The sequence below is a fragment of the Psammomys obesus genome, unplaced genomic scaffold (assembly GCF_907164565.1).
Source record: "Psammomys obesus unplaced genomic scaffold, mPsaObe1.curated_primary_1811, whole genome shotgun sequence".
In the NCBI taxonomy this organism is placed as follows: Eukaryota; Metazoa; Chordata; class Mammalia; order Rodentia; family Muridae; genus Psammomys; species Psammomys obesus.
Genome location: NW_026585504.1, coordinates 68,148,640 through 68,175,905, shown reverse-complemented (window position 1 = coordinate 68,175,905; position 27,266 = coordinate 68,148,640). Strand labels below are relative to the sequence as shown.

The 27,266-nt window shown below is 40.3% G+C and overlaps 1 protein-coding gene across 1 annotated transcript in view; it reads right to left on the bottom strand.

Moving 5' to 3' along the window:
• Thsd7b (thrombospondin type 1 domain containing 7B) overlaps positions 1-27,266 on the bottom strand; it is a 565,744-nt gene that overhangs the window by 322,821 nt on the left and 215,657 nt on the right. Inside the window, exons 10-11 of the mRNA XM_055603283.1 lie at positions 9,646-9,775; positions 5,638-5,741 (exon numbers count right to left, since the gene is read on the bottom strand). Coding sequence (XP_055459258.1) covers positions 5,638-5,741; positions 9,646-9,775 — 234 coding nt within the window. The remainder of the gene's footprint in view (positions 1-5,637; positions 5,742-9,645; positions 9,776-27,266) is intronic.

The following is a 27,266-nucleotide window of genomic DNA, read 5'->3' as shown; positions in this document are numbered from 1 at the left end:
AAGGCTGTAGGTGTGGTGGGAAGGCTGTAGGTGTGGTGGGAAGGCTGACTTGGAACTAGCATCCCTTCTGCCACACCCTCCAGGACTAAGATTAGAGTCATGCACAACTATGTCAGGCTTATAAATATTCTTTAATAAAATGAATACCGAAGCCTGATTACACTTTTCCATTTTATTAACAAGGTTATTAAACAAAACTTCACCAGAGATATTGACCCTGGTGCGTTGGATACCCTAGGATAATGATCTGGTATGTGGAGTCACTTGCGACCTTTGTGGAGAGCATATGAGGACCTGAGGTAATGTATGAGGACCAGATGAAGTCCTAAATTTTATAGGAAAAGGTTATTAGTATTTAGTATTAATCTATATAATGATTCCGGCAGTTATTATTTAACCCACTATCATATCAGTAAGTGAATGTGTTGTGGATGTGAGCATGACCAGGTCAAGGACCACAATGCCTCAAGAAATGAGAATGGCAAAGGTTTCCCCGGTCTGTGTGCGAATGTTGGCCTGTGTGCAGAAATTAAGGGCTACAGCGTCCTCCTGCTCATTAACAGCCTGGGAATGCTTCCCCACAGGACTGCCTCCTTAGCTAACCCGTCCTCTCCTTCAGCTGTCTACAATAAACCATCCCTCTGTTCAGACGTATAAAGTAAATGCTCCGAGTTTCCAGGCTGCTACTGCTGTGCCTCCATCAGATCACAAGGCCCAGCTTTTCTGTACTGTGTCCATGTGTCTGCCCTTTCTTCATTGTCTCATTGCCCCAATCAGGTTTCAGGACTCAAAGGCATACAAGGCAGCTGCACCCTTTCATAAATCCCCAGGGGAAAAACCCAGATGTTTCTACCCCTTACAAAAGTTTTATGGGTAAAAGGGTGTCAGTGAGGCCCCATGACTACCTGGCAAGGCCCATAGCAAAAGACAATGTAGCTCGTTTCTATCTAAGTCAAGAAGGGTCCTCCTACAGAACCACTCCATTTTTCTTCCCAGAAAACGTATTTCTTCCTCCTTCAACAGCAAACACAAACCAAATAAAATGAGAAAGGCAAAGACTACACATATCTCTGAGTACAGCTATTAATTATAATTAACCCCAAGACATATGTTTCCTACAATGGACCTATGGAAAAAACCTTCTGGTTGTGATCTGTGTAGGGGACCATGAGATAATCAACCTTTGTAATAAAAGCATACCTCCATTTGGAAAATAAGATCACAAAGATTTAGAAGTTTGCTCTTTGCCTCCCCAAAAGAAATGTCTGCCATAGGAGAGAAAACTATGAGTGGCTGATGGCTGTACTCTGGATCTTGAATGTTTCCAGTGGCTCACATGTGAAGGCTTGACTGCTAGCCTTTGACCCTAGAGGGATGGGGAGGGTCTCTTATGAGGAAGGGAGTAGTGGTGAGGGGGCAGATCACTTAGGCTAGGCTCTAGAAGGAGACGCCAGGAGTCTGGCTCTCTCCTGCACCTCTCTTACTGTCCAGTGTAATGAAGTGAGCAGGCTCCTCAGCCATGTATCCCTAGTGTGTTGTGTGGCCTCAGCACACTTTCGAAAGCAATGGGCCAACTGACCATGAACTGGAATCCTCAGAAATGGAATCAAGGCACTTCTTTCCTCCTCCAGTTGATTTTTGCATGGTATCCTGTCACAGTGTCAGAAACGAACACTTGGATTGACAGTTTTGACATGTGACTGTCATTTTCAGACTGTGTGTTTGTGCTATACCTGTGTGTTTTCTAGACCAGAGTGGGTGATAAGGTAATGTCACTAAGGTAATGATGGTTGGAATCTTTATCGCTCCCTCTCTCTCTATGAAGACAGTGTCACTCAGAACAAAAGTTGTTAGAGAATTAAAGTACTCAGATTTACAATCTGAGTAGTTTGTTCTGAATCCAGTTTATATAATTTATTGATTGATTTGGAGCTTTTATGAATATATACTTTACAGCCCATGGTTTGTATAAGCTTGGGAAATTGGATAAATCAAATTTTACAGATTCAATCACAAATTAAAGACTCTAGAAATAAATTAGGTTATGAAAAATTATGACGTCAAGCATACTTTATGAAAATAATAGACATACAGATATACACATGCAGCATGCACATTTCAATCTTTGGAAACCAGGTTTTATTACCACTACACAGTTACACTCTTAGAGAACACTGTTCCTTCAACTTTTCCTACCTGTTTCTCATTCTCCTCTTTCCTCAAAAGTAAAAGGTGACCCAGATTTATTCTTATACTGAATTATTTGAAGCATTTTTAAAAGTAGCAAAAAAAAACCCCAACAAACAAACAAACAAACAAAAAAAAAACAATTTAAGTTTTAGCAGATCCTTTATAGGCAAGGCACACAGATTCCCATAAACTATTGTGTGAGAAGTCTATTCCTTTTATTGTGATGAAAACTAATTAAGAAAGAACAAAGAGATTTGATGATGATTACAGGCCTGCCTTCTTCATTTCTCACAAACATTATTCAGTGAAAGTAAGCTGAAAAGGAGTTCAGGCACTTCAAGGTGTCAAGAACATCTTAAACACAGAGAACGTAACCCTCTGTCTCTCGCTTCATCTCCATCACAGTGCCACGGTGTTGTCTTCCTGATGACAGGGACACGCAACACTTGATGAACCAGGTATGGTCCAAAGGAGAACATATGGGTGTCTTTTGAGCTAGCTTTAAATGAGTCATTTCGGGTAGCAAAATTAAAATTACTCCACAGATAGTTTCACACTCTTAGGAATTTTAGGACCCTTGCTTTTTTTCTTTTGTATTACTAAAACTTTTACCTCTTCAAGCATAGTCATTTTTAAAAATAAGAGTATGTATATTTCTTTCTTCTATATTATCATTTGTCACAAAAGATTAACCCATATTCTTTCCTTATTCAAGTTAAGCACAACTAACTGGGTAGAAAATGTCTGGCTCTATATGAAGGATAGGCTATCTCAGATAGTGGAACCCAAAATCTCACTGCCCTGGCTAGATACAGCATTTTGAAATAGCTGTATTCCTGTCTGCTCCTTTTCTTCACCCTTCCTTGATTAGAAGAGAATTACATATTAAATGTTCACCAACTAAACAAGTTAACAACATAAACACAATGAAATAAAGCAACAGGTCTTTATATTTCTAGAAACATGATTAAAAACACCAAAAATAAATGAATAAAACATACAAACAGTGGTTAAGATACATCTCTAGGTCTATTGCTGAGTTAATCAAATAGAGTAAAAAAGAAACTCAAGTTGATGGATTTGCCTAGTAGGCAAGAACTACAACTCTCTCCGCTTAGGGTTTCTGTCAAATCTGACAGATGTGCAGGTTTCCTCTTTCAAGGCTTTCTAGAAAACAGGTGTCAATATGTTCAAGCCTTGCTCTTTAGTGGTTCTGCACCTTCTGTGATCCTTTAATATAGTTCTCATGTTGTGGTGACCCCCCAGTCATAAAAATATTACATTGTTACTTCATAACTGTAATTTTGGTACTGTTATGAGTCAAAAATGTAAGTATCTGATATGCAAGATATCCAATAGGTTACCCCTGTGAAAGGGTTGTTCAGCCCCTGAGAGGATCATGATTGGCCGACTGAGAACCGCTGCTCCTGACACTGAAAAGTTTCATTCTGGAAGGAATGACTAGAATATCTGTAAAGCTAGGCCCAGTGTTTGGGAGTGAACTGTGCAGAAACAAATCTGCCAAGCATCATGAGGTCTCAGCATTTCTGAGACTGCACTGAATGGCAACAGGGAAGCATGACTCATGAGAATTTACTGTATGATCCAAGCTGAAGCTCCCTCAGAGCTACAGAGGAGACACAGAGAGGTCGGCTCTCCAGATATAGAGTCTCAATCAAAATGGATACAACACACAAAGACAAACCCTTTGCAAGGAGTCTGATGCGGCTGTAAGCCACAGAGAATTTCCACAGGTGAGACTCCCTGCCGTGGTAGAATAGCAACACTAGAGTGAAATCAGGCCTAGTGGCAGCAGGAGTGTGTTAGTGGCTCTCTGTGTAACATATGCTAGGCCTGTGGACTACTTTGGTCCTGCCCCTCATCCCGTCTCTTCTCCAGAGAAAACGGCCTTCTTTCCAAGGATGATTCCCAGTTTTCCCAATATACTCATCATGCCTCTGAGATGAGCCGCATTACGTATACTATAAGGGACTTTTGTTTTCTGCGGATATTTTCATCTTGCCTTGATCCCTGCGTGATACTGTGATGTGGACTAAGACCCCATTCATTAGCCCTTGAGGGATTGCCTTGTTTCCTTTCACTTCCCAAAGCTGATGCTGAGAACCCCTGTGTTTGGCTTATAACTTCCTTTGGAAGGCTGGGGATTAGATCATTTTCCTGTGTCTTTCAATTTCACACTAATGGGCCTAATGTAAGTCTTTTTCAATTAATTTGAACTTGTTGAACTAAGAGATGTATAGTTTCCCCAAAAGGCATTTTCTTGGATTACTTAATTGACAATTTTTCATATTTTTAAAAATTTTTCTTTTCTGTTTTATTACTTCCTATTCATTTATTTATTTGTGTTCTTTCATACTAGAGGCCTTTTCAAAAATCCAGTGACATTGTTTTTATTAATTATATAATACTAACATTTAGAGGGTTTTATGGGTATTAGGGGCATGGTGTCTGGTGGACAGTCAAGAGTATCTAAGGTACAGTATCTGATAATATTAATTTCTAAATGTCATTATCTGTGAGAAAAAGAATCCCAGGCTTGTATAGGGGAAGTGCTGCACAGGGCGGAAGGCTGCTAAAGCAGACGAGGGGAGGAAACGAAGTGTCGTCATCCACACAGAGCTGTCCCACGGTCTCTCTGGGTTTCACTTTAGCCTCTCTCTTCTCCTCTACCCTCTCACTGTTTTCCAGTGACACAGCCTCTCTTGTTGTGTGTCTGGATAGTAAAGCAAGAGGCTCCAACAGAAGTAGGGAGAGGAGGTTATTCCACTTTCAGAATGAAGCACTTCCTATCAAGCCCTTGTAGTCAAACCTTGTATTAGGAACAAGATAGGCGGGAGAACAGCCTGAGTCATTAGGAGCTTTTCAGAGATTTGCTGCTCTTCCTAGAGGCTCATACTAAGACACCCTACTTCAGACACAGCAGTCTAGCCTTTTAGAAATGTTAATACTTCCTGTGCATCTTCTACAGCGAACATTTCCACAAGGAACCCTGCACACGCACACACTCACACACACCAGCATCATTAAGATCAGTCAATTTACCCAGTTACGGTTTTATTCATATATTTAATCAGCACATAAACATACCATGTAAACAAAGTGGCATTTGTGCTTTCAGATCTGATTTTGGCATTTCCATAACACCTTGGCTCTTATCCAACACTCATTCACAATACAGACATTGAGGTCAGTTATGATTGAGATATATTCATTTCTTTGCTTTAGTGCTGAGATTCAGTGAAAGGTTATGGTTAATTGATGATATTTACTAATAACACTAATGCAAAGAGTAAATTAGTGGTAAATATAAATGCCTCAGTCCAGAAATGTCACAACTTGCTCAAATATTAAGAATAAACAGCCAAGAACAGTGTAGTTTGACTTTAGACCGCACATGAACATGAAGCTATGTGAAGCTCCACTTACCCCTTGTCTGCAGCCCCTTCCCACAGGCCTCACTGGTGCCTGTTCTCCCCTGTCTGACAGACTCTGGAACCAAGATGCAAGGGCTCCATTTCTGCGATTTCCACCTGAGATCACACAGAGAACAGAACCAAACTTTTACCACAACAAATATGCAGAGGAAATACTCTCAATACTCGACTTAGAAATGCAAAAATAGTAAAACTAGGGCTCAGTTAGCTTGGATTTGGAAGAAACCATGTCTGGTACTATATTCTTTGCTTATGGGGTCTATGACCTCACTCATGGCTGGTGAGGTCACAGACCCCAAAGTAGAACCTACTACCCCTACTTTCCTAGACAAGAATACCTTATCTCTATACCTGTGGATAAATGTAGCTCTCACCCTTTATGAAAGAAATCTCCTTCTTCAGCAAAGAAGGCTATTAGAGAAATCCACAGTGATTCAAAATACAAATGGCAGACAATAGGGTGACCAACCCAACAGATATATCTATAATGCAACCTTTACACCAATGTCTCAAAAACATATGTAAAAAAAACATCATATATATTCTGATTCATGAACACATATGCACACATGTGTTACAATCAATCAATCAATCAATCAATCAATCAATCAATAATATAAAATCCAGCCCTAGTGAGTGCTGGGGATGGTAAGATTTGGGTTGTTGACTCTACTCGCCAGCCTGGTTCCTGACTAAAGCTTTGACTCTTCTTTTGGGAATTTGAACATTTCATGTGTGAATCTTATTTCAGATATAAAAAAAAAAATAGCAGTGAGAAGCTCAAAATATGCAGATCACTTTGCTTATTTACAATCATTAAAAAAATAATAAATGTAAAGAAGAAAAGGGAGCAATCCTTGTGTCCTACCAAAACAAAGAAGATACAAAGTTTGAACATCTGAAATCTTGGGGTGCAAACTTTCACCCATTCTCATGTGCTTCTGTCTTCTTTTTAAAAATATTCTATGTAAGAAGTGGGAAATAATAAGAGCTGGAGGGGACGGGAACTCCATAAGCAGAGCAACAGAACAAGATAATTTGAACACAGGGAACTTCCCAGGGACTCATACTCCAACCAAGGACTATTCGTGGAGATGACCTGGAACCCCTGCACAGGTGTAGCCCATGGCAGTTCAGTGTCCAAGTGGGTTACATAGTAATGGGAAGAGGGACTGCCTCTGACATAATCTGATTGGCCTGCTCGTTGATCACTTCCCCCTGAGGGGGGAGCAGCCTTACCAGGCCACAGTAGAGGACAATGCAGCCATTTTTGATGAGAACTGATAGACTAAGATCAGAAAGAAGAGGAAAACCTCCCCTATCAGTGGACTTGGGGAGTGGCATGCATGCAGAAAGGGGAGGGAGGGTGGGATTGGGAGGGGAGGAGGGAGGGCTTATGGGGGGATACAAAATGAATAAAGTGTAATTAATAAAAAATTTAAAAAAATAAAGTCATTTCAGTCCTGAAATGCAAAAAAAAAAAAAAATGGTACTTTTAGGTCTTAGGCATATCTCTACTATTTCTGTCAGTCATGGAATGAAATGCAGAAAGTGACCATAGGCACTGACCTTACTCCCAAGTTCATCTCAAGGAAGAGAACTGGATATTACTGGATGAGATTTCAGGACTTGCTTGCCTCTGAGGAAATGGTCTCTGAGGAAGACACCTTGCTTCTCTCTGCTTACCTTTCTCAAGTTAATAAAAATTGTCTCTTTCACACATGGAGGATGGCTTCTGCTTTTAAAATTATTGCTGCACAGTTTTCCAGAAAACTCAAGGCCAAAGTCTAAACATGGTTTTTGTTCTTTCAGTAAGTGTGCGTTTATGGTCTGTTTCATATAAGCCAAGCACTTTAATAAAACAAGAGCTACTTTATCCACTGGGCCAAACTTTATGAGCTCCTTAACAAAATATGACCAGTAAATAAATATATCATTGATCACCTTCAAGTGGCTTCTTTAATGAGAATGACTTAAGAGTTTGGTTGAAAATCAGGAAACACAAATAGAAAGCATGTCATGATCAAATAAATCGGCTATTAACTTCCACAAGAATGAATTCACTTTGTTTACACATAGATTCCCTCAACATAGTCGCCTCCACAGTAGCTAAGGTGGTGATGGGCTCAGGTCCACATTTTGAATCATGATGTGTTAAATTGAAGTGCTACCAAATAGCAAGTATGGAGGAAAACTGAACGGCCCACCAAAGGTTGCTGAGATTTCAGCTGATTATAATGGCTCTGGTTTATGAAAATGTCTGATAATATTTGGTTTGGCTAAGTTTTTCACTTGGCTACTTTCTCTGAGAGAGCTTTTCTGGACAGAGGCATTGTGTCTGGACAGACACAAGAGGGTGATTATGGACAGTGATTCCGTGGCTATGGGATCAAAGAACAGTCTGGGGGCTGATCTGAATGATTATCTACATCCTCCCCAAACTGGCCATCAAACTGGAATGATGGAGTGAAGCACAGGCAGAACAGTGGGACTGGACTTCTCAATGACACACATGTAGAACCTAAATGTGCTCTCTTTGGAAAAGCAAGGAAACCACATTGTTCCTGACTAAATTAGCCCTTAAGCCTCACAGCTTTAAGATACATTTTCTGAAATTATTAGGATGAAACATTAGATAATTTTGCAAAATGTATTTTGAGTGAGTTGGTAAAACTATATGATCTTTAATCCATGAGCTATTATCATAAATCAGTGACTATGTTTAATCTAAGATTATTTAAAAGCAATGGTATCATTGAATTTGAAACTCAAATTCTAAAAGACTGGAAGGGTAAGACTTGAAAAAAAAAGTTGGATATTGTTTCATATAACAGTAAATACCAATTTCTGAAAGGGAAGAAGCTAGAAGGAACATAAAAAATTTATTACCCTTTTCTCTTATTAAAAAGAGGGGAGTTGGGAACAAGTATCATCAAGGACACATTTTCTACCTGGATGAAATTTACCAAGAATAAAAATATTATTATAAATGTACTATCCAGCTGGTTAATACACATGCATCTCATTTTACTCTTGAAGCATACCATATCTTTACTAGCTTGTTGAAAGTTGTGAGATGAGAACAGGCTGAGTGTGTACCTCTTGGTGTGCTGGTATTTTGTACATGTTTGTCTTGTGTTTGCACATGTATGCCTATGTTTCTGCATGTGTCTCTGCATGTGTAAGCACATATATGTATGTGTGTATGTCTGTGTGGATCTATATCTGTGTGTGTATATGTGTGTATGTATTGTGTGCATATGTATGTCTTCATAGGTGTTTGTGTGTGTTTATGTACGTGTCTACATGAGTCTAGGAGTGCTGTGTGTATATGTGGTTTTGTTCACTTCTCTACATGCATGTATGTCTTATGTGTGTGATTGTTTATGTGCCTGTGTATCTGTATGTCTGTGTCTATGTGTTTCTATGAGCATATGTTTAAATGTGTATGTGTGCACATGCTTTTTTGTGTTTGTGTATGTATGTAAGTCTGTGTATGTGTGTATGTGTTTATATGTGTTTGTGTGTATCTGCATGTCTTTGTGTGTGCCTGTGGATGTGTGTTTGAATGTACATATTTTATATAGGTCTATGTGTATGTGTTTATATGTGTTTGTGTCTGATTGTATGTGCGTCTATAAGCGTTTATGTCTATGTGTGTATAAGTGTGGTATGTGTTTGTGTGTAGGTGTGTGAGTGTTCTAGATAAAAATCTCATCCCATCTCTCTTTAGAACATTATCCAGAAGGCTGATTGCAGAAAAGGCAGCATTCCAGCAGCTCATTTATAGCAAATTATCCTCCAATTTTACTCTGCTGTTAATTATGTATTCATGTTCTTTATTCTTTCTGAATACGTTCCAGTAAAAAAAAAATACTGAATATTTGAAGGTATAAGATGTTACAACTTTAAAAAATTCACTAAGCAACCATATATGAAAGGAAATAAGGTACAATTATGCTCAGGTCTAATGATAATCCAAAAGTAACTAAGTACCTACCGGTATGTAGGACACAATGAGATATCTTCACACTCTCTCTCTTCAAATAAGGTATCCGGGCACTCCTGACCTCCATTGGCTGCTTCCTGAATGATAATCCTATATCGAGACTGTTTTATTGTGGTATTTCCTGTAGAAAATGAGAAATAAAATTATAGTCCCTTTTCCATCAACAGAGATCAACTCCAGGTAGCACCTGGAAGGAAAGTAAAAAAGAGTTAGGCTAAGCATATTTGTAAAGGGAAGCTGAAATGAGTGCGGTGACTGCTGGGAGCTGATCCTCAATCTCCCTCCTGTGCAAGAAGTTTCACACAGAGGCAGTAAACTCAAATGTTATTTCCAGCCTGTGTGTTCTGATGGTCAAGAACTACCTTCTACTGTCCTAATGTGTTTTTAGTTAAAACAGCTTTTAAAAGAAGGCTTTTGTTTTGTTTTCTTTTTGTGTGTGAATGAGTGTTTTTCCTCATGATGTTTATGAACCAACAGGAAGTAAAGGGGGCAGGTAGTTCAAAGACATGAGCAGCAGAGCAGGATCAGAAGACAGATAAGGAAGTTGAGCATTTCTTTAAGTGTTCTTTGGCCATTCTATATTCCTCTATCAAGAATTCTCTGTTTAGCTCTGTACCCCATTTTTAAATTGAATTACTTGATCTGTTGCTGTGTAACTTCTTTAGTTCTTTATATATTCTGGATATTAGCCCTCTGTCAGATATAGGGTTGGTGAAGATCCTTTCCCAATCTGAAGGCTGTTGTTTTGTTCTGATGACAGTGTCCTTTGCTTTACAGAAGCTTTTCAGTTTCATGAGGTCCCATTTATTGATTGTTGCTCTTAGAGCCTGTGCTGTTGGTGTTCTGTTCAGGAAGTTGTCTCCTATGCCAATGAGTTCAAGGCTCTTCCCCACTTTTTCTTCTAACAGGTTTAGTGTGTCTGGTTTTATATTGAGGTCTTTGATCCACTTAGACTTTAGTTTTGTGCAGGGTGATAAGTATGGATCTATTTGCATTTTTCTACATGTAGACATTCATGGAGATAACCTAGAACCCCTGCACAGATGTAGCCCATGGCAGTTCAGTGTCCAAGTGGTTTCCATAGTAATGGGAATAGGGACTGTCTCTGACATGAACTGAATGACCTGATCTTTGATCAGCTCTCCCTGAGCAGGGAGCAGCTTTACCAGGATACAGGGGAAGACAATGCAGCCACTCCTGATGATACCTGATAGACTAGGATCAGAAGGAAGGGAAGGAAGACCTCCTCTATCAGTGGACTGGGGGAGGGGCATGGGTGGAGAAAGGGGAAAGAGGGTGGGATTACGAGGGGAGGAGGGAGGAAGCTACAGGGGGGATACAAAGTGAATATATTATAATTAATAAAAATTAAAATTAAAAAAAGAAGACAGATAAATCTTTTATTTTTGACTTAGGAAACCACAGGGAACTCATGGAAAGCACAGATTTCACTCTAAGCCTGGAAGGCTACATAGCAAAATTATAGTACAAAGGACAAGACCATTTTAAGTTAAGAAAAAAAGGCTGAAATGTTGCAGTGGGAGGAATTTACAGAAGAAGCCACGGTGCCTCCAGTGAGAAAGTATGTGTACATGGAAGTGGGGAGGGAGAGAGGAGAGACGATTAGGACTTATAAAGAATGAAGAAGGGGGATGTGCAAGAGAACAAAGGAATTAATTGGTAGATAGGGGACAGGTAATGGACCTAACCATGTTAATAAGTTAATTTCTAGAAAGCCAGTAAACTAAATGGAGCCAAACAAAAGGAGGAAAAGAGCATTTGCAGCAATTATGTATGCACATGGATTTTCAAAAAATCACTAATACAAGAAGACTTTACAAAGAAAAGCAACTGACCCACAACTCCCCTACCTCTGCCTCCCTTTTCGGAAGGAGCACTTTCAACTCTTCTGTTTCTATAATTTGTGGCTACTTCCAAGTCATCTCCTTACTTCTTGATGACAGAAATCAGAAAAGGGAGAAAACAGGGAACAGGACAGGAGCCTACCACAGAGGGCCTCTGAAAGACTCTACCCAGCAGGGTGTTAAAGCAGATGCTGAGACTCATAACCAAACTTTGGGCAGAGTGCAGGGAATCATATGAAAGAAGGGGGAGGTAGAAAGACCTGGAGGGTAGAAGAGCTCCACAAGGAGAGCAACAGAACCAAGAAATCTGGGCCCAGGGGTCTTTTCTGAGACTGATACTATAACCAAAGACCATGCATGGAGATAACCTAGAACCCCTGCACAGATGTAGCCCATGGCAGCTCAGTCTCTAAGTAGGTTCCTTAGTAATAGGAACAGGGGCTATTTCTGACATGATCTCTGGTGGGCTCTTTGATCACCTCCCCCTGATGGGAGAGCTGCCTTACCAGGCCACAGAGGAAGACAATACAGCTAGTCCTGATGAGACCTGATAGGCTAGGGTCAGATGGAGGGGGAGGGGGCCCTCCCCTATCAGTGGACTTGGAGAATGGCATGGGAGAAGATTAAGGAGGGAGGGTGCGATTGGGGTGGGGGAATGAGAAAGGGACTACAGCTGGGATACAAAGTGAATAAACTGTAATTACTATAAAAAATTAAAATTAAAAAAAAGTTACATGATGGCCTTATGTTGTAATTGATGGAAATTTAACTTTCACTAATTTTCAGTTGTTTAGGTATTTTCATGCTTCCATTATTTATTTAGCTGTTCAGTAACCAACAGTTTTTCTTAGGCCTACTCCTCACTCTTATCTTCTATCTGTGAAGTCCCCAACACTTTGCAGTCCTCCTAACTCAGAGGATTTTCTTTGCAACTGCCACCACTTTATACTAGTTAAGTTCTGGCTCCACTTGGCATCCTCAGTTTCTTGCTTCCACACTCTCTGTCAAATGATGTCTGTTTTCTACAAATTTGCTTTGATCTCCCGTCTAAGGGCAACACTTTTCTTTTATTCCTGAAAGTAATTGGTTATTTTAAAACCTGTTCCTGACTTTTGTGAGATCTTCAGGAGGGAAGAGGAGAATAGCTCTTGCACATGTCATGACCTTGGGCCAGGAGTGGAGATGCACAGGATCTCAGCCTTTGCTCTCCAGACCCCAGGTTGTCCCTGAGTAACCTGCTGTATACGTGGGAGGGAGCTAACCATGTCAGACTGCCATCAGCCCCACTGCACACTGGCTCATTTGGAGTTTGTGTAAGGGAAAGATGGTCACATGATGAGGAAAAATAAAAGTGGAACAGGAGAAAGAGATGATAATGATCACTCCACAGGCACCTTCCTCCGGGTCGCCCTCCTGCTCCATCTCCCCCTTCTCCCGAAAGCCAAGGTTCTTGCAGACTTTACTGGCACTTGTCTCTGGCTGTTGCCTTTTGGTTACATTAGTGCATTCTCCACTATCATTGTTCAGTATCCCAAACCTCACTAGCCTGGGTCTAAGCCATCATCCCCTGTTAGTTCCTGATAGCATTGTCGATTCCATGGAAATTGCCCCTTCATTAAATTATCCCATCTGAAGGACTTGTTCTTCTACCAGAGAATGCCATAGTTCCAAGGAGAGATGCTGCCATCAAACAAAGCAAATGATAGGATCATTCCTCCCAGGCAGGTTGTGAAGAAAAACTGTCAGTGAAACACTGCTTCAAGATCACAGTATCTTCATTTGGGTGTAGACAGTCTTTGTAAATAGTCGTGCCTTTAGGAGGAAGTTTCCTCACCCACGCTCAACCAATTCCAGCTGCACTGTTCTTACTCCAGAAATTATTATTTAGCTAGAATTTGCACATGGGTGTGGGTTTGCATGTATGCCACTCAGATATTACCTTAGGAGACATCAAATAAATATCAAAGATAATGGAAGAAATGAGCACACTGTTTTACAGTGCTAAAAAGGCAGTTAATGATTGCTGAGGAAGGCCTGCTTTTTCCCTGAGGGTATGAGGCAGTTAATGGTTGTAGGGAAGAGACATTTTCTCCCCTTGTGTAGTTACTTATAAGTTGCTCAAGCTCCTGTCTATAACCCCTTCACCCAGGACCCTGTAAACAACCGTAATGAAAGCAAGTGATTCAGGGAAGTTTGAAGGGGAAAAGGAGAGACAGACAGGCACACAGAGACAGAGAGAACACCCAATGAAGACATGACTTTATATAGTTTATTCCTACTCCCACACCATATGTACACAACACACACACATGCATGCACGCGTGCGCACGTGCACACACACACACACACACACACACACACACACACACACACACTCTTTGCCTTGATGATGTGACTCCACAATGAATGGTTCAAAGCCTGTGTAAGAGTTACACTGATAGCCATGCCCAATGGTTTTTCAGGTAGAGGGTGAAAAAGATGGATTCTATGGTTAAAAAACAATCAATTAACATATGATTAAAATTTTCATAGAGGGAAAAACAATGGTCACTTTATATAAATAACAGAAAATTTATATGACTTTGAAGAGGGGCCTAGAATTAATAGGGAGCTTGAGCTATGGAAACATCCATCAAGTTCTGTGTGCATGCTTTTTTCCTTCAATGGTCATAGTAAACAGTCAGTTCTGAAGGGTTCTCCAGGAATCTGTCACGAATATCAGATTTGATTCAGTGATCACCCGGCAAAGACAATGGAAGGCAGGTAGAGTGGGGCTCTCACACTATTCCATGTGGAAGCCAACTTCAGGGCGGTGAATTTGTATCCATTCAAGGGAAGCAAGAAAAACAAATGCTTTTGGCAGCCTCTATCCCCGGTGCAAAGCCAGGCAAGACAAGGGAAGCAAAGCTTGAGGACACTGTCATAAGAAGAGGCCAGACAAAGCCTTTCTCCCTTCCTGACTACACAGAAAGATGATTTCTGGAGAGCAGGAATGGAAGTAGATGTGGTAGCTTGCAGATAGAGGATACCTGGGGATTGCATATACATGACTACCTCCTAGGAACATATGAAACAAAAGGTTCTCAGAAATTAATTGTCCACAAGCTTAATGTCAGATCCATTCTGAGCATTTTACATATACTGCCTTATTTTATTATTAAAACACAGAGACTGAAATTAGTATTATTAATACTATCATTGTTACTACCATTGTTCCAATTTTCAGACAAGAAATGGACAGTGGTAGGAGGAAACATTTTCTTAAAACCACATTTATACAATCAGACTGTCTTACACAGAAGTCAAAGTCTGTGTATGAGCTTTCCATTAAAAGATGGAATGTTCCAGAGGAAAGAGTTCTAATCACAGCTCATGGTTTCTTGTTTTCTTTCAAACAGTTCTTCAGCTGCCCACAGATGTGCAGAGGGCTGAAGTGTCAGTAATATGAATGATGTTTCCCACTTCATTAGGCCGATTATGAAAAATAACAATATATTAAAGTACTCATTTGCAAATATAAACAATTGCTTAACAATGATTATGGCTAACAAACAATTCCCTTAAGTTAAGTTTTTATTTATGCACGTTCTGTCATCACTAAGTCATCAGGGATAATTAAGCTTAAGTTATTAATTATAGTGGAAAGGCGTAACATTTAGAGAAGATGACAATTTAAAGATCAAGAATTATATTTAACATAGAAAAATATGTGAGTGGGCTCCAAACACAGAGGGATATTTATAGAGTCACTGTGGGGGCCTATACCACCAATCCCCAGCACATGGTAAAAAATAAATCAGAAGAAATAAGTATGGCAAAGTGACCTGTGGGATTACTCAGTTAGATAAACTGGAGTACAGCACACTGAATTAAATACCACAGGTGTTGATCCTCGATGTCGGATGTTATTCAGTTAGAGCTTTGGAATAACAAATAGATACTGAGTTTATAACTGACCGAACATGCCAGTGCACATGGTGACCATGCATGGCAGGGCAGGGGTGAAGATATGAGACGCAGGGTTGGAGGAGAACACACATGTTGGGAGGCTCCCAGAGGTCAGTGGATATATAAGAGTGAAACAGGATGGTTGGCTATTAATAATACAGGACAGTGATTGCAACATCACATGCAGTATTCGGACTTTTCAATGCTCATTCTTGCCTCTCAAATGTCCCCACTGTTGATAGACCTCAAGGCTGCAATATGCTTCATGAGCTTGATGCTGCTCCAAGCATACTACCTTGATGCCCTCCTTCTTAGCCTACTGCCTTTCACAGAAACAAGAAGAAAACATGCTGGTAATTCCTCTCTAGCCATCTGAAAGCAAAAAACCAGTGATATTTTAGGAGTCATATTTCATAAGCAGCTACACATGACTACCTCCTAGGAACAGATACACCTCTGTAACTTCAGAAGCTACTTAGTTCAACTAAAACTTCCTGGATTGTAAAACTGAAGAAAAAACAAACAAACAACAACAACAAAACCTTTCTTCTTTTTGATTGGCATAGGGTTTCATGAGATCCTGCACATAAAGCATAATTCACAGTGCCCAGGATGGTGACCTTTTCTAGTGTAATTTTAGTTCATAAAACAAGGTAAGAAAAAAGAAAACAAAGAGAGGGAAGCTTTCCAATAACGGAATCATCTCTAATTTTCTAAAACATAAAGAGAATTTACAAACTAATCTTTTATTTCATCTTACATGTTTGCAGGCATAACCACGAATAACTTCTCTCTACCTCATGTTCCTTTTCTTATCAATGAAGAGGAAGAGATGCAATGGTCAGCTGCCATGTTTGTTGAGAGGAGTCCTGGGAAATGTTGCTGTCTTGGCTTAAACAGCCACAGTTCGTTGGTTTACTTTTACAAGTGCCTCAGTTTGCATAAATATTTGACCACTCAGACAAACACCATCACCAGTATGACTTATTTGAATGTAAGAAAATTCTTACATTTCTTCTGAAGCCCAGGATTTCATCTTAAAAGTGTATAAAACACAGACTGCATAGCTGTTCCCAAAATCATCCATGTGATCTGGTCACTGGCCAGTTTTATTTTTTGCCGCCATATTTTATTTGAGATAGTAGCTCACCCATTCAGCAAGTACTGTTTGATGCCCCTAGAATTCTTTTTCAGAAACCATTAAATTAGCAACCATAGGGAAAGAGAAATGCATTTTAGCTGTGTGGAAGAGAGAAGCATCACAAATAAATGCTACACATGAAAGAAAATTAACAGCCTATCAATACAGCGCATGGGCATGAAGGTAAGGAGCTCACACGTGACTTTTCAAGAAGCTAGCTTCCAAGTCAAAGCTGCAGACAAAGACTGGAGTCTGAGGTCAGGCAGCCCAAGTTTCCTCATTACATCACAAGCGAAGTACATTCTCTCTACTGATTAATTATACATAAAAGAATTCCTCTCTCCAGTTTCATCACAGCTCTTGAAGAGAGTTGGATTTGGCTTCCTTTATAGAAAATGAACAAAAACAGGATTTAGTGCCAGCCCATCTTCCACTTGAGTAGCAGATCATCAGAACTCTTCAGTTCTCAGAGGGACGCACTGAGCACATGCAATGCTACTGGTAATAAACATCTGCCTGCTGTCAGTGGGTCACTCAGCTGGGTTCTGCCTGAGGAACTGCAGTATTCATACATGCATACTGCATGTATGTGAAATTCCCGTGGTCAGCAGAAGTGAAGTTCATTGGGAAGATAATATTGCGAGAATTCTCTATGAAAACTTGATACAAGCTTTACATGAGTTCAGAAATGATTATATAGACTTTGTATTTATTTTTCAAAGGCCAACAGCCTGGTGCTCACACTCTTTGTGCAATGAGAAAGGGAAGCATGGATGGTTCGAAGGTTACTGGAGCAGAAACGCTGCATGTAGAAAGTTATAGGTTCCTCCTTATTCTTCTTGGTTACGTGTTCCCAGAGCTGGCACATCAAGCACAGCCTTGAAGGACTTCAAGACGCACAGGAAGTCATAGACCCCATCGATACATACATGAAATTAAGCAAGCTTGCCAACCTTTTCTGCCACACTTTCGAGGAATGCTGAAAATAGGCTCTAGCAGATCAATCTATCTCTTTCACTTTTGAAACATTGCCTGAAAAACATGTATTCTATATTCTTAAATTTTTATAATCATCACTCACTTTGCAACAGAAACCCAAGTCAATGGAACTGGCAACAGACAAGACCTCTGGGCTGTGGTGTCTAGTCCCAGCTCATTACTGAGTTGCCATATGACCTTGGGCAATGCACTTAACACGTCAGAGCTTCAGTTTTCTTACTTGTCCTGTGTGGGTAATACTGCCTGGCCAATTCACAGGGCAGCTGTTAGGAATGCCTGATTAAATGGGATTTAAAGCACCTTGCAAATGTGAAAAAAAAACAAAAAACAAAAAAAAACCAGTGAACCTAAAATACTTTCTATATAAGCCTTTCACATACACTTTAGAGGGAGCAATTCATGTTTATATTTGCATAAACTATGCAAGATAAGAGTAAAGAAAAATAAACATTTTCTCTCTTTGGTAAGTGCCATACACATGCTAAAGCCCAAGCAATAATTTTAAACTTCCAGGGGCTTTCCACACTCTCTTTTCTTGCTTGTCTCTGATCACAGCTGCTCTTTATTTCTAATTTATTCTTCTCTCATACAATAAATCCTGATCACAGTTTCCCCTCCCCCCTCTCCTCTCAGCACCATGCCCCTCCTCCAGACCCACCCCTCCTGTTTCTCTTTGGAAAGGAGCAAGCCTTCCAGAGACATCAACCAACTGTGTTCTAACAAGATACAATAAGACTAGGCACAAGCCCTCATAGAAAAGCTGGGTCAGGCAACCCAGTCGAAAGAAAAGGGTCCCAAGAGCAGGAGAAAGGGTCAGAGACTCTCTGACTCCCACTGTCTGGAGTCTCACAAAAACAACTTTGCTGTTCTTAAAATACCACAGTTTAAAAGAGTGTGTCATACAGGGCGGGGACAGTCGTTAAGCTTGCTCTCTCTCCATAATCCCTCAAGTCATCCATGTTTGATATCAAGGTCTATTCGACTCATGTTGCCAAGCCTGGCTGCATATCAAATCTCAAGAGATGCTTTTCCAAATGTCCACACCCACCAGCCCAAACGGTTAAATCAGAATGTCTGTTTGTGTTATTGCTATATTAACAATAATAAAAGTTTTCAGGGTGACAGAATAGCTGATGTTGCACTATTACAGCAAAGTCCTCCATTCACTTAACATGTAAAATGGGAAACTGAACATGCAGTAAGCTTAGCCAAGCCACAGGGAGCAAAAGCATTGAGTAAATAATCACCAATTTTAACACATCTGAATCGGCAGCCTGCCCTCCATCCTAGTGCATTGTAATGGGTATAATTAGAAATGTGTTCTAGGAACAAGGGAGTTAACAATACAATTTATATCGATGAGTTTTACTTGTCTTTTCTTCTTGCTGTTATGACAGGGATTTTATCCCTCCCCTGTCCCCGTCTTGACCTCTTTTCACTTTAGATGATGAGGTGATGAGGTGCTGCCTGCTACAGGGTTTCTAATGTGTTATTCTCCATCAGCATTAAGAACAAAACACCATGCTGTGCTGCATACAAATAGGTTCTGTGGGCACAGATACCTGTGCAAGAGGAGCACAAGATGTCATCACCACCAGCAGCCAGGAATAGCAGAGTACATACTAGAAAAACCCTCCTATGATAATTCACACTGCCTATGCTATTAATGCATTATGTCCTGGGGGTCAGAAAGGGATGCTATTTATGTGTGAGGCCGTAGTAAAAGCTAGAGGGCTGGTGGCATGCAGGCGATGCTTTGGGTCATAGAAGAAGGACAATGTAGCTCAGAGAGGCTCAGGTAACAGCAGGCTCTATGTAACCTGCCCCTGGCTTTCCCCGCAGAAGGGTGAAGTGGATGCATGACTATTTTCTGGGATGAAGCTGGGTTTGAAAGGAACCATCAGCTGCTGTGGCTCAGCTCCGTAGATCCTGGTTTCTCAATGCCCCTCAAGGATGTGCACACATGCACAAACCGGTCTACTGTGCACAAGGACCCAGAGATAGCATGGATATTAAACATTCGTTCTAGTGGTGTAGCTTCTGTTTGCGGGATAGTGGTAGGGCAGGTTAAAAGAAACAACTCTGAAATTAAAACATTGATTTTTTTTTTCATTTTCTATTATAGGTTTTATCAGAAATTAAACAAAGTCTGTTGACATGTTAATGTATATGGTATGTTTTTCTTGGTTCTTGAAATTTTTGTTATTGTTTGTAGCCACTACATGAAGTATTGGTATTTGAAATCCTACCCCCTCCCCCTCCCCATTGTTTTTTTTTTTTTTTTTTTTTTTTTTTTTTTGCCCAGACATAACATCATAATATGAACTTTAGAATCATGGAGTTTGTAACCCAAGGTCGGTCGGCAAACTTTGGGAGATTATCTTTTAGTGCCTCAAAGGGAAAGAATATGCATTAATGCGTCTCTGAAGCATAATAATTAGGTAATTAGGCACAGGCTAAACTTCCGTCATATGAAAATTTGAAAGTTTGTGAGCACTGAGGCGAGGCCACAAGTGGAGACCTCTGCACCATGAATCTAACTCACACAAAGTCTCTAAGGCCACCATCTACAATAACTTTGTAGATAAAATCATGGACTCGGTATACGTAGACAAAAATGAATACCATGTCTGCTCAGTTCCCAACTTAAGATACATGGTTAGGGGTATGAAAACACTCCTAAGTAAAGAGAAGTATTTCCAACCCATAATGCTGTCAGTGTTCAGCTTTTCGGGGGAGGAGTACTCAGCCTGTGATATCAGATGGAGTAGTTAGCTCAGGGTCTGGCATCTAGTGAACAGACAGTGTTGCATGCTGGTCCACATGTGTTGTATTTATTTCCTGTCTCCTCATTTAGATACTGCCTATGCACCCCTAAAGACAAGGCAGAGGGTCACCCCCTTAAAAATTTCCCCATCCAGTTCTTCAGTAAGCCCCCTTCCCATGTATCATTAAAACTCCATTCCCATTTTTGACTCTTCTATTGAACAGTCAGACTCTTCTAGCCTTGTAATAGTTCTTAAAACCCTGTAGGCAATCTTACAAGTAGTTGTTGAATGAGTAAAAAAACTATGAATAAGTACATAGTCATTCACAACATATTTTTTCGATAGGAAAAAGGGCAATATTAGTATTTAATAGCAGACACCCTTGTAAAAACTCTTCTGACACACAGAAAGTACAACTCAGAAGCCACTTGTTTTTAATTAATTTAAAATATGCATCTTTTTATTTTACAGATTGTAGAGCTTATCAAAACAGCCCAGAGATGAACATGGGCAACAGAAATTATCAGCCCTGAGTAAGTTTGCATCATCTACAACTCAACCCACTTACATTGTTTAAAAACTAAAATTAGTTTAAAAAATTAGGTATTGTGGTGCTGTCATACAAATGCTTCAGAATAGATTGATAGAAGGGCTCTCCTTGAAAACAGTCGCAATCACACTGTTGACAATAGGATGGTAACACAGTATACACCCTGATCCTGATTCTCTTAAATGCTAATAAAGACCCAGATTTTTCCTGTTTGATCACTGGTTGACACGCTCCTTTGCTAATACTCTCATTACTTTTTGTTTCCCTTGTGATCCCCTTGTGGGTGTTTTTGTGTTTTAGAAATGCACTAATGTGAGAAAACATTCCAGTCCTCAGTAAATGTCTTTGTGGCAGTGTTGAGAGCTCTGCTCTAAGGTGGGCATGATAAATAAAGAAACAGGAGATGGATTCTGTGGCTAGAGCACAGAGCTGACTTTAGTCAGACCCCGCCCCTGCCCCTTCTCTCTCTCTCTGTCTCCCTCTCTCTGTCTCTCTCTCTGTCTGTCTGTCTCTGTCTCTCACACACACAACGCAAGAAGACTGAGCACACTTTGTAGCCTAGGGAGAAAATTTCGTGTCCAATAGAGAGAAAGAGTGAGGGCACTCATCCATCTTGATTTTGACTGTAGGAGAAGAGGAACAAAGATCCCACTAGATACTTCCAGCCAGACACCCCCATTCATGTATTCTGAAGTTGTAATTCATATTGTTCTGATTAGAAGATGAAAATTGTGTAAGTATTCTGGACTGTTCTAGAAAATGCTGAAATCCTCTAAGGGGAGGAAACTATTCTAAAAACTGGTAATACAAGAGAACAGCAAAAATGTCTTCAAACACATTACATTTTCATGGAGAGCAGGGCAAGAGAGACCATTTTAAATCAAATATGAATGTGGAAACCAGCACTTGGCAACTAAACACTGTGCAACTAAACAATTAGAAAAGTAGCAGAGAGCTCTAGGGAGGGAGGGAAGGAAGGATGTTTGTATGTAGATAGGCGCTGTGTGTGTGTGTGTGTGTGTGTGTGTGTGTGTGTGTGTGTGTTTGCATGCTGGGGAAAGTTTATGATTTTAAGCTTCAGAACTTGAATGAGATGAAGATCATATGCATGGAGCTTATAGGAAAAAAAATGCAAAACAGAAATAACAGTAAGCATAGAGGTCCTGAGTCAAATTTTCCCCACAGCAAGGGGGACACGAATGGCAGCATCTTTGTGAGGGAAGAGGGGCAAGGAGATGAATGGAAGCCTGTGTGATTACCTGGGCAAACAAAGTGGACTCCTAACCAATCTCTTGTATAGAAATTAATTAAAGACTTGAATACGAAAATTTCAGAGAAAATGGCAAAGTAATGGCTTTCTTATTTTATGTAGATAAAAATGTCTTATTATGCAGATGACAAAATTTAAATTTACATTACAATCAAGAAATTCTGTCCACATCCTCCTATTGTTTCATCCTGAAACAATAATATTTTATATAATTAAAAAAATTAGTGTTTAGTGTCCTAGGTTTATTTGTTGTTGTTTGTTTTTGTTTTTTCTGTGATGAAACACTGACCAATACTAACTTGGAGAGGAAAGGGTTTATTGATTAGCTTGGCCTACAGGCTATATTCCTTTATGGGAGAGCCCAAAGCAACAACCCACAGCAGGAGCTGTGAGTGACCAAGAATGAGTACTGCGAGCTGGCTGGCATCTCTGCATACTTAGCTAGCTATCTTATAGGGCCCAGGACCCCTGCATGGGGGGTCGCTGCTCACAGATGTCAGAGCCTCCTACATCAATTATCAATTAAGAAAGTGCCTTACAGGTAGAACCACAGGCCAGGCTGATCTGGGCAATCCTTTATTTGAGGTTCTCTTTCCCCATGTGATTGAGGACTGTGTCAATCTGATAGCTGCAGCTAACTATGATATTCAGGATAGAAAATATAACCTTTAAAACACAACCCCATCAGAGTCACTTACCAGATTCTTTTTGTGAGAAAACTCATCCCAACTTGAACAGATAACTAGTCTTGTCAATTCAGTTTTGCTAGTAAGAAACTGGAAGTTTTGTTTCTAGGCAGGGTCCAGGTAATGGTACAAAGGCTGTAGAGCCAGGAAGCTTGGGTTATCCTGTGTGCTATGAAGGGCTCTGCTTCCTTTCAGTGGGCAAAGCGAACATGTGTCAGGTTATCATTTCTCCAATCCTCGTTTGTTCTCAGGCCAGTCAGGAAGGATCGTGTTCCAATACAGTAACATGTATTACTACATTAGTCGTTGGATAGTGCAACTCTTTTTAGGAACCAAAGCTCAAACCCGGTTCTTGATGGCTCCGAGACACTAGAGGGAACCAGAAAGGACTGTGGATAGTATCCTAGGGATGTCACTTGTTCAGGATCTGAGTGCACGCATGCTCTGAGCCTGTAGTCGTAAAATCGCAGTACTTTTGGGGCAATAGAGTCTACACTTTGATTTGCATGGGAACCTGCAAACTATTCATAGGTCTTAACAAGAGCAGATGGGAACTCCATGCTACTCAAAACTATTTTTCATGGAAGCACACTCTCATAGAAGGCAGAAAAGATTGCTCCTTTGAACTTTTGATACTTCCCTACTCTTGTTACTCTCAGCATTAAAACACCTTAAGCATATGAGAGTGTTTGCATAGTCACTAGCAGAGTGGACTTACAGGAAGGATGACAGGCTCAGCACTCCCAACATGCTCTAGGTCAGGAGGGCACACTAAGAAATGGTGGTGCTTTACGGTCATCAGGCCATGAGGACACGCTGTTAAACAACCCTGCAAATGCTCATCTGTTTGCTGTGCTGAGAGTCACATTTCCATTCAAGAAAACAAGTGCTTCTCATTCCTCGCCCTCTAACTGAGGGCTGCCTGGTTTCTCCGCTAGCTTCCAATCTTGTCTGACCTCTTCATTTTCTAGGCAGCTGTTTTAAGTACCAGCTGTGATTTTACCACGTCTATACTGAGAATTTAAACTGCTCTGTAAGAACTCAGGACAGTGTTGAGATTCCTCAGACTGGCATACATGTTTTCCCCAGCTGCCCACCGCATGTCTCATGTCAGTCCTTCTGTGTTGTGTGTTACATGTTCTTAACAAGACCAGCGGCTACACTCACACATGTGCTGCCGCCCGTTGTCTCTAAACCTAATGGCTGCCCAGTGACTCAATGTGAGTATATATACTCATTGTGTTTTAATGAGTAATCTTTTATTTAATCACTAATCTTTTATTTAGAAGTCTACTGGTTTAAGAATCCTCATAGCATTCATTATTGTAAACAGCAATATCATAAACTTGGTATATAGTAAGTTCAACATAAAGAGTTCCTGAGTTAATGATACATTGCTGTGGTATTATTCACTTAATAAGATCCAGGCACTGACTTCAGCAGCCACTATTGAGAGCACCACAGTTCGGAGCTCACCATCAGGTCAGAATGACGACAAGTGCCATAAAGAAGCCAGCAGAGATGTTCCACAGCTTTGTACACTGCCAGCCCCTTCCCAGGTTACGAGTGTCATCAAAGGCACTCGTTGTTCCAAGCCTACCTACACCGTAGCTCAGCAGCAGAGCGCACTGCAGGTCACACAGCCGACCCGGAGCTCAAGCTCTGTGCTCCTTTCTGCACTGTGGGAGGTTAGAGAGCCACATGTCACCAGTTTAGGAAACTACCAGAATTCAGGGTCTGAAGTGAATCTTCTACTGATTGAAAATAGTTCTGTACAGCTGTAAAGTCAAACAGCTCCCATAAGTCTGAGTCATCCAGTGATCAAGAAAAAGAGAAAGAAGAGATGCTGAAGTCAGGGGGTCGGAGCAAAGTGCATGCAAAGCTTCCGTGCACATGGTTGAGAAAGGAGCAGCAAGCACAAGGTCAAAGGTCAGAAAGGGTGATGGCAAGGGTGGGGTGAGAGGGCTGCGAGGCAGAGCACGGGTGGGAGGGCACCGGTGGTCTCTTCCACACAGACGAAAGCCCACAGCTTAGCCTTTTCAGGCCCCACATCCTTCCAACCTCTCCTTCACAGAGTCTGTGTGCCATCAACGCCATGACTCTGGGAGAGAGAACCAGACACAGGGCTGATTCCTTACTCTCCCTTTTCTGGGTGATCTATCTGCCCAGAAGATTCCCAGATTCTGATCTGCTAAGAGAATTGTATGTTCCAGGCAAGACTCCAGCTGTCCAGTGTACACTACGACAGTAGATGCAAAATTGTGAAATTGGCTGTTTTCCATTCTCTGCTTTGACTAATTCTCAATTCTTTGGGATTTGAAATGGAAAGAAAGAGGAGTGTAAAAACGCAAGACTCTCACAATCCAAGATGAAGTATGGCCATGTTGGCCATACAGAAGCTCAATTCAATATTTAACTACTCAACTGTCTTGTTTCTTCTGTTAAATGGCTATTTTTCTCCCTTTAAGACACACAGGTGCATACAAACTTCTAAGTATCTTATTTTTGAAACACATAATTCTTGAGGCTTGAGCATGAGTATTCATGGATTCTACAATCGGAAAGATGAAACAAATTATAAAGAACATGGAGGAAGTTATTCCAAACAGCTACTGATGACCTAGCCTCTTTGCATGGGATGGAAACATCTTCTGGGTGTATTGTCTCACAAATACCACATATTACATCTATGTTATATATAATCCCTGGGACTCTCAGAGTCTGCAACACCAAGAGGCCACCACAACTCTGCTAGAGTTTAACAAGTGACGTGCTTTCTATTGTACATGAACAAATCAGAGGGATGCTCGAGACAGGCTATAACTAGGTGCCAGAATGAATACAAAAAAATGCCAGTGCAATTCACCAGTAGCTATCATGCAGAATGAACGGACATTCTTTGGAAGTCATCATTAAGCACACTCCCAAACTTGTGATCACGTGTGTAGCCATCATTTATAGGCTTATTATCCATGAGGTCTCAAAGTACAGTCATAATAACAGAGTTGAGGTATCAGCAAATTAAACTTAACTTGGGAAGATTAAATGACAGCTATCCTGTCACTCCAGGCATGCTTCTTTGGGGATATGTTATTTCTTATCACTGAAAACCTTCCATTTGGATATCTCATCTAATCCCTCTTTATGTAGCAACTTGAGTTAGAAGCAACATGAAGAAATGAAGAAATTTACACAATATTCAGTGCTGACTTTTTTTAAAATTAGGAAACATTTTCAAATTGTTGGCGTTAAAACATGAGCAAGTTTACTTAATTATGAATATGAATTTAATTTCATTGATTTATTATCTTATGTAAATTACTTGATTGTTTCAAATTGACATATTAAGGTCACAACATTTAGCTCTACCTCTAGCTTGGGGCTTTCTTAGAATAGTAACAATGAAAACAGCTTATAAACTCCCTGTTGTGTTAGCTGATTTAGTGAGTCAAACTCTCTGGAAGCTACATCCTAATTTAGAATCATATTAAAGTGGGACCAAAGCCAAGAAGTAGAAAATAATTAATTTATTCTTTTCAATTGCAAAATATTTAGTAAGTGTAGTATTCCAGGTAACTCAAAACTAATCTATTTTATTTGCTCATCAGAAGTACACTGAAATTCTAGAAATACAATACTAATTAACATGGGTTTCTTGGTTTCTGAAAAGCAACTATTTCTATATATAAATAAGGATTATACTTTATCATCCACAGAGTCTTGAGCGGGTATGAGAATGAAGCCAACTCCAAGGAAAAGCATTTTGAAAGGAAAAAGAAAATTCACATGAAAAAAGGCACATTTATGTGACCCTCGTTAATAAATCATTTGATTATCCATGTATACTACAGAACTTATGCATGGTAATATAGCTTCACTGTTCATGAAGAAAATTAATAGGGCTTTAAAGCAATGTTTAGATACAAAATAAGGAGGCAGGTTGTGGGCTCCAGGTTGAGCTGAAATTCCATTCACCAAATCCACATTTATTGATTTTGTTTGCTTTTTTATTTGCTTTGGTTCTGCTTGGTATGCTGGTTTATGCTTGTAAAACAACAAGCTTATGACAGGAATGGATAGGAAATGTGGCTGAGGCACTTGGTTAGGAATTCGAATACACAAGGAATGTGTATCTGGTTTGTTTGAAATATAACATCTATCTGGCCTGGGCTATGCTTGTGGCTAGTGCTTTTTCTGTTCTCGGTTTCTATTCCACATGAAGAATTCTGTACTCTCCAGACTCTCTCGGGCTTCATTCACCTTTTCTGTATTTCTATCTAATTTACAATGGCTCTCTTCCTTGCTTGAGGCTGTGCAATGAAAAATAGTTGGCTTTTCTTTTAAAAACCTGTTACCTTCTGCCTGTAGATCAGTACACAGGATGA